The sequence below is a fragment of the Mustela lutreola genome, chromosome 17, assembly GCF_030435805.1.
Source record: "Mustela lutreola isolate mMusLut2 chromosome 17, mMusLut2.pri, whole genome shotgun sequence".
Lineage (NCBI taxonomy): Eukaryota > Metazoa > Chordata > Mammalia > Carnivora > Mustelidae > Mustela > Mustela lutreola.
This window is the reverse complement of record NC_081306.1, coordinates 19,715,349-19,730,107: the sequence shown is the minus strand read 5'-3', so window position 1 is coordinate 19,730,107 and position 14,759 is coordinate 19,715,349. Positions and strand designations below refer to the sequence as shown.

The 14,759-nt window shown below is 53.5% G+C and overlaps 1 protein-coding gene across 1 annotated transcript in view; it reads left to right on the top strand.

Annotated features, from left to right (window-relative positions):
* SEC14L5 (SEC14 like lipid binding 5) overlaps nucleotides 1-13,905 on the top strand; it is a 41,697-nt gene extending 27,792 nt beyond the window's left edge. Inside the window, exons 11-16 of the mRNA XM_059154843.1 lie at nucleotides 1,177-1,348; nucleotides 5,204-5,338; nucleotides 6,358-6,492; nucleotides 7,031-7,258; nucleotides 8,155-8,333; nucleotides 10,190-13,905. Coding sequence (XP_059010826.1) covers nucleotides 1,177-1,348; nucleotides 5,204-5,338; nucleotides 6,358-6,492; nucleotides 7,031-7,258; nucleotides 8,155-8,333; nucleotides 10,190-10,298 — 958 coding nt within the window. The 3' untranslated portion in view covers nucleotides 10,299-13,905. The remainder of the gene's footprint in view (nucleotides 1-1,176; nucleotides 1,349-5,203; nucleotides 5,339-6,357; nucleotides 6,493-7,030; nucleotides 7,259-8,154; nucleotides 8,334-10,189) is intronic.
* The last annotated feature ends 854 nt before the right edge of the window (nucleotides 13,906-14,759 follow it).

The window sequence follows — 14,759 nt, the reverse complement described above, 5'->3', positions numbered from 1 at the left end:
ATCTTGCTTTGTGAGGCCAGCTCTGCTCCCCCACCAAGTGCCACCTTGACTCTGTCTCCCAGGAAGGGGGACTCGCAGGTGTCACAGCACATCCAGGAACCACGGTCCCTTTCTGACTTCCCCCAACTCAGTTTACCACCTGAGTACTTACAGTGGCAGCGAACCTTTCTGAACAATAGCTTGCACATCTGTAATGTGGGAATCATATCACGAGTCCCAGGGTTTCTTTACGCATCATCAAAAACAATGACCGTCGAGGGGTAACACTCACTCTTCAGCATGTGTTCTCCGTAGTACTTGATTCACATTGTCCTTCTTGCAGTCCGGGGCGTGGGGAGGGGCAGGCTGTACCTGCTGTTGTGGCTTTTTATCCTGATGTAGCCCAATCTTTGGGAAAATTAAGTTCCTTTGTTGTCTGGAGATTTCCTAAGGGGACATACATTGGTTGGGGTGAGAAATCCATCAGTCAGGGTCCTGCTCAGACGTGGAATTCACCTGAGGTGGCTCAGATGACAGGATATCATGAGGGACTCCTTGCAGTGGTTTGGGCTGGATGAAGGGAACAAAGGCAGGATGGAGAGGCTCCTGGGGACTAGCCGCTGTGGTAAAACAGTCATTTCCCTAATGAATTAGTACTAGTGCAATGGAGGCACAGAGAGGTCAAGGAACCTGGCCAAGGCCACACAGCAGGTGGCAGAGCTGGCATCCGAATCCAGGCCATCTGGCTCTGGAGTGTGTGTTCTTAGCAGTCAGCACAATTGGTAGCAGTAACTGGCTTTTATCAAGTGCTGCTCTGGCCCGTCCCTGCGGAGCGCTTTACACATACTATCTCACTTAATCCTAACCACTGCTCGAGATGGGGACCCTTAGTGTCACTGCCACTGTCTTCATGAGGAAGTTGGCCATGTCACACAGCTCTCAGGGGCGGAGGTGACACTGGAATTCAGGTGTCTAGCCTCAGAGGCCAGGCACTGAACTTCTCACCGCATGGCCTCCCCAGCTGAGGGTCAGGGGTGGTAGCCTCCACAAGACTGTCCTGCCCCTCCACTCCCAACCCTGCCTTCCTGAGTCTCTCCATCCCTTCCTGTCTGCCAGCCCCCGAGACTTCCTGAGGGGGTCAGGAGCCCTGGGAGGTGGTAAGAGCAAGCTGGAATGAGTGGCCTGTCTCTGTTGCAGCTCCTGGACCTGCCTGGTGGACCTGGAGGGTCTCAACATGCGTCACCTGTGGCGGCCGGGGGTCAAGGCCCTGCTGCGGATGATTGAGGTGGTGGAGGACAATTACCCCGAGACCCTGGGCCGGCTGCTCATCGTGCGAGCCCCTCGTGTCTTCCCGGTGCTCTGGACGCTGGTGAGAGCAGGCGCCGGGCCCGGCCTCTGCTGGGCAGAGATGGCTGAGATGGGGGGGGGGGTTCCCTCTGCCTGCTTGTTCCTTGTCATTTCTCCTAAGTCACAGCTTTATTGAAGTAGAACTCATGAACCATAAGGTTCACCCTTTCCAAGTGCCGAATTCAGTGGTTTTTAGTAGATTTCACAGGGCTGTGCAACCATCCCACCAGAACATTATCAGCACCCCAAAAGGAAGCCCCGTAACCATTAGCAGCCCCACTGCTCCCCGCTCCCCAGCTCCCTGCAGCCGTGAGGCTGCTTTCTATCTCCATGGATTTGCCTGTTCTCGGTCTGTCCCATAAGTGGGATCATACAATACGAGGTCTTTTGCAACTGATTACTCTCACTGAGCGTCTCATTGAGCGTGCTAATCACCCATTCATCCGTGCTGTAGCTCAGATCAGTCCTTCAGTCCTTTTTATGTCTGAATATGACTCTGCCATATGGGTGGACCAGGATTTATGTATCTGTTGTCCTGCTTGTGGACACTGGAGTCGCACTCAGGAGAGTACAGTGTCCCTGGGGCTCCTGTGAGTTGGCTCCAAGGAGTGTTGGTATTCTGTGCTGTATGGATTTTATTTTATTTTTAAAATATTTATTTATTTATTTATTTATTGCTGTAGGGATTTTTTAAAAAAGATTTTATTTATTTATTTGACACAGAGAGAGGGATCACAAGCAGACAGAGAGGCAGGTAGAGAGAGAGGGGGAAGCAGGTTTCCTGCTGAGCGGAGAGCCCGACGCGGGGCTCGATCCCAGGACCCTGAGATCACGACCTGAGCTGAAGGCAGAGGTTTAACCCACTGAGCCACCCAGGCGCCCCTGCTGAAGGGATTTTAAAACATTTTATCCAAGATCCACAGTAAGAAATATACATTATGTTATAGCCCAACACACACACACACACACACACACACATGAAACAGATCTGCAAGTGATGGTTTTATCCTCTTCACTCTTCTATTCCATTCCATTAAAGATAGGCTAGTCACGGGGCACCTGGGTGTCTCAGTGGGTTAAAGCCTCTGCCTTTGGCTCAGGTCATGATCCCAGGATTGTGGGATTGAGCCCCGCATCAGGCTCTCTGTCCGGCAGGGAGCCTGCTTCCTCCCCTTTCTATGCCTCCCCCTCTGCCTACTTGTGATCTCTCTCTGTCAAATAAATAAACAAAATCTTAAAAAAAAAAAAATAGGCTAGTCACAATGTGCTGATTCCATCTCACGACCATGAGCAGGTTGTCACTGGCACTTGGAAACCCTGGGGTCTTGCTGCTGATCCACAGGCCCCCTCCGAGGATTCAGCGTCCCGGAAAACCAGAGAACCTCTACTACAAATTGAGGTTCAATCAGACAGACTTTTGAGAGTTAAGTGGATTCAGTGCTTCATTAAGCACCTACTATGTGCCAGACACGTTCCAGGCCTTGGGGATTCGGAGTAAACAAGCCAACCTCTGTGTCTCCCCACCACTGTCACTGGGTGGGGAGAGATAAAACAGATAACCCCGCATGAACGCTTCATGGTTCCCTGTGACAAGTCCTTTGTCACAAGAACCCTGTGCGTGAGGATAGCCAGGGTTCTTGGGAGGCTAAGTCAGGCAGCGGGTGATGCAGGGAAGTAATTTAGATTGGAGAACTGAGGAAGGTCCCTCAGAGGAGGTGACTTGTGGCTGAGACCCTTGGAAGGAGCAAGAGTCATGCAGGGAAGCGTGGGGAGGAAGGACGGGCCAGGCAACCCACACAGCACGGGCCAAGGCCTGGAGGCAGGATTGTGCTTGATGCTTTTGAGAACCTGAAAACCCAGTCAGGAGTGTTGGAGCAAAAAGAAAAAGGGCTGGTGGCCCTGGCAGAGGCTGGGAAAATGCTCAGAGACCAGTGCCTGCCAAGTCCAGGCTGTGGTGAAGGTGGGCTTTGTCCCGGGGCACTAGGGAGCCATGGAGTATTGTCAACAGGAAGGGATGTGAGCAGACTTCTGGAGCAGAACATTCTCTGGCTCCTGTGGCTACTTCAAGGCTCTGCTGGGGCTAGGCCAGGGAGCAGGAGCTGTGGGAGGGATGGGCAGGACCTGCTCCTAAAGCTTTTTATCTTGAAATATCCTGATCTTTGTGAAGATGAAGTTCCCTTGCTGTTTGGAGACCTCTAAGAAGATGGATACTGGGTGGTGGTGGGAGCCATTGAGGGTTCTGGCCAGAAGTGGGATTCACCCCAGTGGCTTAGTGGGGACGTGACATGAAAGAACTCCTTGCAGAGGTGTGGGCAGGATGGAGAGGCCTTTGGAGCTAGCCCCTGCAGTGAGCCCTGACCGCCCCCGGGGGCTGGACGGACAAGCAGAGGGGATGACAATGTTACCGAACCCCACGAGAGCTGGAACAGAGTGGGGGTGGGGGTGTCTGGGGCACTGAGGTGGGCGGGAGTGGGGGAAGAAGTACCTTGGCCTCTTTCTCTGTTCCTACCCCCCATCTCCTGCGGCTGCGCCCCAGCCCTGCCCAGTGGCCACACCAGACGGAAAGGCAATGGCGTGGAGCCAAGTTGTCGAGGCCCGCAGGGGACCGCTTCCCAGGATGGAGGCTGAAGGACAGTGAGCACACACAGGTGGCATTCCCAGTTCCCTGTCAGTCTTCCACCTGTGCCCCTCCTTGCTGGATTGGCCCGTGCCCCGACAGTATCAAGTCCTTCCTTCCTGCCGCAGCTACAGATCTCGTCACGTACCACGCCGGCACTGGGTGGGGGGGTGCCGTGAGAAACAACCGAATGAGTTCAGTGTAGAAATACTTTCTATCTGGGGTCGATGAAACGGCATCAGCCATACAGTGCAGTATTACTCAGCCATAAAAAGAAATGAGGCGGGACCCGGGCTCCAATGTGGATGAACCAGGGAACCAGGACGCTGAGTGAGAGAAGCCAGACACGAAAGGCCACGTGTCCTGCGCTTCCATTTCTACGAAGGGTCCAGAACCCGCAAATCCATAGAGAGAGAAAGCAGATCAGTGGTTGCCAGGGGCTGGGCAAGGGGCAAGGCGAGGGACTGCTGATGTGTATCAATGTGTAAAAGAAATGGGGTTTCCTTTTGGGGTATTGAGAAGTCTTGGAATTACAGGAAAGTGGTAGTTATACAACATAGTGGATGAACTAAAAGCAATTGAACTGTTCGCTTTAAAATGGTTAATTCCAGGGGCGCCTGGGTGGCTCAGTGGGTTAAAGCCTCTGCCTTCGGCTCAGGTCATGATCCCAGGGTCCTGGGATCGAGCCCCACATCAGGCTCTCTGCTTAGCAGGGAGCCTGCTTCCTCCTCTCTTTCTGCCTGCCTCTCTGCCTACTTGTGATCTCTGTCCATCAAATAAATAATAAATAAAATCTTTAAAAAAAAAAAAAAAGGTTAATTCTGGGGTACCTGGCTGGCTCAGACAGAAGAGCATGTGACGTTGGAGCTCCTGGTTGGCTTAGTTGTTGAGCATCTGACTTTGGCCTGGGTCATGATCTTGGGGTCCTGAGATCGAGCCGGGTGTCGGGCTCCCTGCTCACTGGGGAGTCTTCTCCTTCTCCCTCTGCCCTGCCCCTGGGTCGTGCACGTGTACTCTTGCTCTCTCTGTCTCAAATAAATAAATAACATCTTAAAAAAAAAAAAAAAAAGGAACAGAAGAGCATGTGATGCTTGATCCCAGGGTCACGAATTTAAGTCCCACACTGGGTGGATTGCTTAAATAAATTAAAACTTAAAAAACCAGTAAAATAAAGTGGTTAATTCTTTGTGATGTGTTACATCTCCACGTAACAAACAAACAAACACCCCTTTCCATCTTGTCTCCTCTCCCCCACTTCAGATCAGCCCCTTCATCAATGAGAATACCAGGCAGAAGTTTCTCATCTACAGCGGCAGCAATTACCAGGGCCCTGGAGGCCTCGTGGACTACCTGGATAAAGAAGTGATCCCCGACTTCCTCGGGGGAGAGTGTGTGGTGAGTGTGGCCGCAGGCCGTGGGTTGGGGCTGCAGAGGTCCACCGAGGCTGGAGTGGGGCCCCACCCTTGTGAGTGTGGGTGCAGACACCCGGAGAGGTCACACTTTCTCTTTTTGGGGGCAGGCCTTGTTTTCAAAGCTGCCCCCAAGAGAGGTGAGTCTTCTCCCAAGGAGGGGCCTTACCTTGGTTTTTTCAAACATAGTGATCCAGATGGAAGTTTCTGGAAGTGCGGAGACCAGGCCAGTCAAAGGTTTATCTCGGTATTCCCCATTCAGTATGTTGCTAGGCAGCAATCAGAGTTTACCTGCTGACTTTGCGCCCTCTGCTGCCGGGAGAGGGGACTCCCAGCCCAGTGGTCTGGCCCCCCGGAGCTGGTGTACCCGAAGGGATTTATTCCCAATCCACAGCTCCACGGAGTGGGAAGATCAGCCAACTGCTTTAAGGGGAGGCAGCCACAGACTCCTTCTACTGCCTGCCTCTGGGGGTGAGGTGACACAGAAAGGGGAGACCCTGGGTCAGGACAGTCTTACCTCATCTGGCTATGGGAAGGCAGGCCCCTCTTCCATCTCTAACAGAATACCAGACTCCAAGTTTACCTGATTTTTGAGTTTAAGAAAGGCATTTCCTAGGAATTCTGCCAAGCTTGCCCATTTTTTCCACTTGTTGAGATATGTATGCATAACTTATGTTTAGCAAATGGGCCTATAAGTCCAGCATGGTAATAAGAGACATGAGCCCAGCGAGGGGATTGATAAACATGGGTTTGTGCCCAGGCTCAGCCACATTCTGCTGTGTGATCTTGGGCCAGTGGCCTGTCCTCTCTGAGCTTCCATTTTCCCCCTCTGTGAATGGGGAGAATAATAGCTCCTACTGCATTGTGGTTCCTGGAGAGTAAATGAGGTCATGGAGCCTGGTTCCCTACTCACTAAAGGATCTCTGTGACAAGTGCAATTTCAGGGGTCACAGAGCACCCTTCTTTGAGTCAGCCAGGCCTGCCACCTTTGTCTTTGTCTCCCAGTGCAATGTCCCTGAAGGAGGGCTGGTCCCCAAGTCCCTCTATCTGATGGAGGAGGAGCAGGAGCACACGGACCAGCTGCGGCAGTGGAGAGAGACCTATCAGTCGGCCAGCGTGCTCCGAGGGGCCCCCCATGAGGTGCCGGGACCTGGCCTGGGAGGGCACGCTGGGCTGGGGTGTTGTCTTAGGTCAGGGTCCCCTGAAGCAGAGCCTGAGGCCAGGGTTCTTGTGCCAGCGATGTGTTCAGGATGAGTTCTCAGCAGAAACCTGTAAGGAGAGGTGGGGCAGGGTGGGCGTGGGCGCGGATGTAAGGACAGGGGCGGTGCCCCCGAGTCTCGCCCAGCCTGACCCGAGGGGAGCCCTGGGCTGTGCAGAGCACGACAGATAGACAGACCTTTTGTACTCTGTCAGACTTGGCTGTGGATTACCCACCCTGCGACAGGGTGGGACCTTCTAGCCGTTTCAAGACAGAGACAGGTGCATCTCCCTAGAGCAGTTCTTAGACAGTGGAAGCTGGGGGCTTTAGCAGCCCATCTTCCCCACAGCCACAGTGGGTACTGGAGACCCAGGTGGGCAGCCCACAGCACTTCCTACAGCTGACCTCCCCATCCCAGCTCCCCGCTCCTGGTGGGATTCCAGACGGGACTCTCAGACTCTGCCCCTACCCTCCATGCAGGTTGCGGTGGAGATTCTGGAGGGGGAATCAGTCATCACCTGGGACTTTGACATCCTGAGAGGGGACGTGGTCTTCAGCCTGTACCACAGCAAGCAGATGCCCCAGTCTGGCCGCCAGGAGCCGGGGGCCAGGGCCGGTGGGCAGCTGGTGGACAAAGGCTGGGTCCTAGGTGTGGATTACAGCCGTGTCGAAGCCCCTCTTGTCTGCCGGGAAGGAGAGAGCATCCAGGTTTGAGCTCCTTTGTTCATTTATTCATTCATCGTACAGGATTGAGTGTTCACTGTGTGCTGAGGTTCTGGTCCTTGACCTCAGCGACCCCGTAGGACAGTGAGGGAGAAAGAACTGGGCAGATTGAGGACTTTGGGGACCCCAGGACCCCATTCTCAGAATCCCCCGGGACTCTTGTCAAAGCCTCAGACTGCCAGGCCCCATATCAGGGGCCTGACTCAGAACCTCTGGGCACGAGGCCTGGACTTGGCACCCCCTACCCTCTCCCAGTGATTTCTGATGTGTTAGTTTCAGAACCTAGAGCGTTAGAGATGCTCTAACACTGGCAACAGAACTCAGATGTGTCTTGGAACATGAACCACCCCGCCCCGCCTCTACTCACAGGCTGCTGGAGGCCAGTGTTTGCAAGTCTTAGACCACCAGCCTGCTCACTCACCCACCCTGCACAAACAGGCTCCGGTGAGCACGGCAGGTCCCACCCAGGGTCCCTGTGCAGCAGGCTGTCCTGCACCTCACACACCAGCACCCCTAGCACCCTATATAGCCCCTCTATAATCCCTGAAATTATAACAACAAACACCTCCATTCTCACCATCCAGGCCCTCCACTAACCTTAACCAACCTGCCAGCTCCCTGCCCAGATCCCTCTTGGGGCAGCAGAACAAAAGCCCAACAAAATCCAGGTGTTTAGCCACCTGCACCTGTTCTCCTGCAACCGCAGCTCCACCCCCTGGCCTCCACTCCCACCAGATCAGAGGGAGCTCTCAGCCTCCACAGATAGGGGGGTAACGGCGGAGGAGTCAAGGATACGTCAGGAGGCCCTGGATTGGTTTGGCAAGGGGCTCCCGTCCATCTCCATGTGGACCAGAGCCTCAGGGAGGGCTGCTGTGTTTCAGGGCTCCCATGTGACCCGGTGGCCTGGCATCTATTTGCTCCAGTGGCAAATGCACAGCCCCCCTGGGAATGCGGCTTGCAGCCTCCCGGGGGTGGAGGACGTCCTGACGGCCCTGCACAGCCCCGGCCCCAAGTGCAAACTCCTCTACTACTACGAGGTGCTGGCGTCTGAGGACTTCAGGTAGGAGGGGCTGGATGGGGATCCCCCACCACCCCCGGTCTCCTCCAGGCCAGACCCATAGCACTTCCGAGGCTCTTTCCTTCTAGGCTGGCTGACATTGGATTTTTTCTCCCACTTGCCTTTGAGCTTATCCAGGGGCGGGACCCCAGCATGGGTATAGTTAAAATTCGCCCGTGGTTCAGCACCCGTGTGAGCAGTCAGATCCTATGCTATGTCTAAATCCTGCTTCAGCTGCAGAATGTCCCCTTCCAATGAAACTCTGGACAGAACCCCAATATACCAGATTGATGGCAGGGGGAAGGAGAGCCCAAAGCCCTCCTCTTTGGACCTCCTCTCACTCCTAGAAACCCATCAAACAGGGTCCGGATTGTTCTAGAACATTCTAGAATAGTGTCTCGCAGACACCTCTCCCCAAGTGTTGCTTTCTGAGAGAGTAGTGGCTAAGACCTCCAGCGCTTCCTGGTTGCTGTGTGACCTCAAGCAAGTCACTTCAGCCGTCTGAGCCTCAGCCTCCCCACCGGTTAAACGGGGGCCACTGAAACCTCCGCATCCGGAGTTGTTATCAGGAAGAAGTGGTTGGTGGAAGCCTGCCCTTCCCTGAGGCATACAGAAAGCACTTGATAGCAGAAATGAAGCAGAGGGTGACGAGATGGAGCTGGCAGTTTCTTCACGGCTTTACAGTTTATCTTTTAAAAACAAATGTCATTTTGCTTCCTGCTTCATGACATAGCTCTGTTAGGTTCCTACTTTTTTTTCTTTTTAAAGTAGGCTCCACACCCAGCGTGGAGGCCAACATGAGACTCGAACTCATGACCCCGAGATCCAGACCTGAGCTGAGATCCAGAGTCAGAGGCTCGACTGAACCACCGAGTCCCTCTGTTAGTTTCTTTCTAAAATTAATGCTTTATATTCTTTACCGTGGGGTCAAATCAAGGCTCCAGGCGGGTGTGCATCTGTATCCATATGCCAGGTGCAGGTCCAAGTACCCTAAGGACAAGTGCAGCCTAGTGTGAGAGATACTGGGCCAGTGTCTTTACTCCACAGAGAACCCCACAGCATGGGAGGGCTGGTGATTTCCTCTTTGGGAAGCAGCTTGTTTTGGGCACTGGGCACCAACCAGTGCAGGGGACAGACACTGTAGATACAAGCATCCAGGGGCTGCTTCCCTCAGGAGGGCAGGTGGCCGCTGAAGGGCGGGCCAGATGCTGCTTGCCATCCTGCCTGGTCTGGTCCGTGTGGGGACTTGCAGCCCTGACCTTCAACAGCTCACAGAGAACCAGGTCAAGGGCTAGCTTCTGGCTGTCCTCAGTAGGCAGGCATTAGGCTGGGCCCTGGGGGACAAGACACAAAGGGGCTGCAGTCACGGAGCAGGAGGCCACACTATCACACCCGCATGTAACTATGAACAGCAGTGGATGCCATGCAGATGTTCCAGCCTGTGTCCTTGCCCAAGGTCACACAGCTGGGAGGTGCCGGAGGTCTCAGCATAGTGTTGTTGTGAAAACATGGGATGAGGGGCCTGGCCTAGGCTAGAGATAGGGCTGGGGACTGCCCAGGCTGTGGGGCACCCTCTGGGCCATGCTAGATCCCCAGCTCATGGAAGCCCCTGAATGGTGTGCGGCAGGTGGGGATCTTTGGGGGTGGGGCAGGAACATGGGCGGAGCCTTGTTTCTCATCACAGCTTCACTTGCTTTTCCCTCTGCACTTGCCCTCTGTGCCTGGGGTGGTTACCAGCCTCGTGGAAAGGGCCCTGGGGCCTCATTTGCAGCATCACCAGCTTTTCCACTGCTGTGTGGGGGCCCCAAGCCCATGTCTCCCCCAGAAGATAATGTGTGTGCGATGCCCTTCCTCCCCAGGGGCTCCATGTCCAGCCTGGAATCCTGCACCAGCGGTTTCTCCCAGCTCAGCGCCACCACTTCCTCCTCGTCTGGCCAGTCCCACAGCAGCCCCCTGGTCTCCAGATAGTTGGGACTTAGCCCTGTGGGGCAGCCTGCTTGCCTCCCAGGTCTGCAAGTGTCCATGGGGTCTGGGACCATGTGGGCTGCAGCCCTGGGTCTGGACACTGACTAAGTTGGGGCATCTGGAGCCAGTGGCAATGATCCAGCTCACACATTCTCAAGGATGCAAGGACGGAATGATCTTCTTTGGGCTTCACGTAAGGAAAAGCCCCCCTTTGGGCCACCTTTGGGTCTGCCTGGTCCGGGAGCTCAGGGATATCATCGGGCTCAGCATCCCCTCTCCATTCCTGGCTCTGCTTTCCTGGGAGCAGCTTCCTTCTCAGGTGCCCTCCCCATGCAGGGGACCCCACCACCACTAGGGTCCCTCCCTCCCCTCAGCTCAGCTGCAGATGAGAACCTCTGTGTCCCAAAGTTCCATCCAAGCTCCCAGAATGGAGTCTAATCAGCCTGCCTGGGTCCCACACTGGTCTCTGAACCAATCACAGTTGCCAGGGGACCAGAGAACACTGATTGGCCAACAGGGTCCTGTGTCCAATCTGGGCCAGTTACCATACCGAGATGGGGTTTCAGTGCTTGGTCTACCTGGACCAATGCCTATTCCTGACGCCAGCCACCTGGTTTGAAAAGCATAAAGAAGTTGCCCCTAGGAATACTGGGGTGCCACACAGGAGGAAGAGGGAAAGAATGCTGGGTTGGCAGAAATGACTTTCACAACTGACTCCAAAGCAATGCCCTGTGTCCCAAGACATGTGTGCTGAGCAGATATATGAGTTACAGGGTCACTTTCTGTGGGGAGCAACCCACCCGGGCCTGAAACCCATCTTTCCAGCACTTGGCTAGGAAGGCAGCCTGACCACCACTGACTTGAGGAGGATGAGGAGGCCCAGGCAGGGATGAAGTATCTCTGGCTGTCTTTAAACTCCTCTGGAGGTCCTTTTCTTTCCTTGGAGCAATTTAATTATGACTTTTTTGGTTGTGAGTCACAGAGACCCACTCAAAAGGGTAACCAGTCATGATCACATTCTACTGGCCAGTCCAGGAGTCCTTGCTTCAGGTAAGGCTGGATCCAGGATCTCAACATGGCACCAGGACTCCCCCGTGGGGAGGAGGAGGTTGTGACTTTGTTATGTCCACCCCAGGGCAAACCTGACCCCTGCAACCAGCTTCAATATTGACAGACTTTCCCTGAGTTCTCGCATGGAAAACTTTTGGGTCTCCTTGGGGCTGAGGACACGTCTCCTTTCCTTTCCTGGGCTTCCAAAAGGGCAACAAGTCAGAGGTTACTAACTGGCAGCCTGCAGACTGATCTGACTTTTGTTTAGCCTATAGAGGGATTTAAAACTTGGGGGCATTTCATACAGAAATCCAACTGTCCAGCTTCCCTTAGGCATTTGGGACTGTTGGCAAAACGGGGCCACTCTTACCATGTAAAGGCAATACAACTGTGCTCCTTGATGGGGCTACCCCGGTCCCTAACCTACCCCTCACTGTGACTGTCATATTATCTGCCTGGGAGGGACCTCACAAATATGGCTCTATCGACAGCTGGGGGGCCAATCTGGGCCCAGATGGCTTAATGGTACTCTTCCCTTGTAGCCTTCCTTACAGCTGGGGGTCATCTCTGGTCAACACCCAGAGTCACTGGGCCTTGCCCAAGGGGTAGGCTTGCAACCATGGGCTTGATGCTTCCATGCGGTCTTAGCATGATGGAACAAGGAGAGCAAGGACTTCCTTGCCTACCAGCCTCACCCCCAGCCTGGAGCAGAGAGAAGGAGCTACCTTCTCGGAGACATCCTTCTCCCTCCAGGGAGGGAGTCTCATCCATCTCTGTTTGCTCCTCAGGTATAGCAACAAAATCCAAAACTGCATCCTGCATCAAGGTGTGTGTGCAAATGAGGGAGAGTGGTAGGGGGAGATGGGGGACGTTCTCAAAGCTAGTTGCTCCCATGTCACCAGGCATTAATCACTGAGGAATCTGAGATATTTGCACCAGTCTTTAGATGAGTTTCTCGCCTGCCTCTAAAACCCATTTGTGCCCTAGAAGCATTCTGGGCTAAGCTGCCCTAGCATTCCCCATACATTAATTGTCTAGGACTAGCACCAGGGAAGGATGGAGAAGCCTTTCCTTGACTTGAGATTATACTTGGCTTGAGAACTGGAACCTGGATCTGCTGTGACCTCTCCAGCCTGGAAAAAAGGGATGAGCCTCAGGCCCTCTCAGTTCTCCGGAGAGCTCAATCTTTCTCCCATGAGAAGGCTCCAGCTCAAACTGGCTTAAGCAAACAAAGGGAATTCCCTGGGTCCTGTAACTGGGATGGCTAAGGGCGTTCTTGTTTCAGGTCTGGCTGGATCCAGGAGCATAGTATCCTCAGGCTCATATGCTCATCCTCTCAACCTTACCCAGGCCTCCTAGCTCTGTATCTCTTTTCAGGCTGGTCTCATTCTCTCCTCTGCCTAGTGGGAAAGTGGCTGTCAGCAGCCCCAAGTCTATAACCACAGGGTTCACAATCTCTAAGGCTGAGAGAATTCTCTATCTCAAATCCCAAAGAAACCTCTGCCTGGCCCTGTTTGAGTAAAGTGCTCACTCCTACAGATGTACTGGCCAAGGGGCTGCGGGTCTTGTGATTGCCATTTCCTTCAGAAGCAGCAGTGGGATAGGAGAGAGCAGATCACCCCAGGACAAGGGAAGCTGGGCCACAGAAGCAGCAGACAGCCATGATGGCATCTGCTGTAGTCCCCCTCCCTCGTTGGAGGTCTCTGGGGCCCAAGCTGGAGCTTCATCAATCAGTAGGTCTTTCCTACCTTTGGGAGGTGTGAAATTAAAAATCCAAGGGCTGCCAAGTTCCTGGCTTCTGTAGTTCCCTAAACCTCAGGGTTGGAATTTCCTTGGCTTGGTTTCTTTCTCCCTCTTGGTCATTAACCTGTTGTGACCAGGACAGAAACAACCCACGAGCAAAAGGATCCTGCCCACGCACTGTGTTTAGGAGCTTGGGTCCTAAAATTTAGACAGGGCGGGGTTCAAACCCCAGCCTTCTTTTCACTAGCTGTGTAACCTCCAGCAGGTGACTTAACGCCCCTGTGCCTCAGTTTCCTCATCTGTAAAATGGGGATGTGCCTACCTCATTCACTGGGTTGTCGTGGGACAAGTGAGAGGAGCTGTAGAGTCCACAAGCCCAGCGCCCAGCACACAGAAAGCACACGATAAATGTCAGAGGTTAGCCTGATGATTTACGGCTTCTCAACCAAACACTCCAGACTCCTTCCGGAGGAGGCCCGCCTGTCACTGTTTCTCCTGGGACAGAAGGCTCGGCACCACGAGCATCTGGAGGAAAGTGGGTGTCGGGATATAATTTCCCTCTTCCTCTCCCGTTTAGCAACTGCTTGTGTTTTCTGAGCAAATCCACTAAATCTGGAAGAGCATCATTTGGAGTCCCCGACTGGCTAGAGAATGTTCTCTACAGGTTGAAATACGGGGCTTCTGAGAACTCCCCCCGCCCCACCCCACACTTTGGAATTGCTCCTCCTGTAAAATGAATTGTTTGATGAGAATACTATAATTCTGTTCCAAACACTCTATTTCAGTCAATAAAACACGATGTTCCTCGTTTGCCTGATCATTTGCTCCAACCAAAAGCATTAAACGTTTTCGATTCGGATATACCTCAGTTGTCTACCTTCTAAAACCCTGGGGGTTTCTCTGGGCTTCTTCAGGAGTTACTCTGCTGCTGTTTATAAGATGCAAAAGTATTTTCAGCAGGGGTGGTATCACCCTCAAGGGGTTGCAAGTTGGTTCTTGGGAGAAAGGGGACACATACAAAATACAACATTTCTATATGTAAAGCGCAGACATACAGTAGTAGTTCCCTAGGGCTGCTGTAACAAATTCCCACACACTTGGTTAGCCTAAAACAACAGGAACGGATTCCCTCACCGTTCTGGGGGCCGGAAGTCTGAGATGAAGGCGTTTGCAGGTGCCCCTCCTAACACTAGGGGAGGACGCTTCCTACGTCTCGGAGCTTCTGGAGTCACCGGGAATGCCTTGGCCTGTGGCTGCATTGCTCTCGTCCTGCTTGTCTTCACACAGCTTCTTTGTGTGTCTCCTGTCTTGTAAGGACACCAGGCACTGGATTCAGGGTTCACTGTCAATCTAGTACCATTTCAGCTTCAGATCCTTAACTAATTACATCTGCAAAAACTACTTTCAAAGAAAGTCACATTCTAAGGTTCTGTGTGGACACTGATTCTGGGGGGCAGTGGACAAACGCTATTCAAACCATTGCACAAGCACAGGGTGCATACAGAGATACGTGCATAGTTTATCAGAGGAATTAAATGCAGATTCCCTGGGCCCACTCAGCACTGCTGACTTGGAATTTCGAGGGTGCGCTTCTGGATTCTCTTTGCCACGTATCCAGGTAAAAGTGAGGGTCCTGCCATCCATCTTTCTGGGCCACTCTGCCTGGTTCCC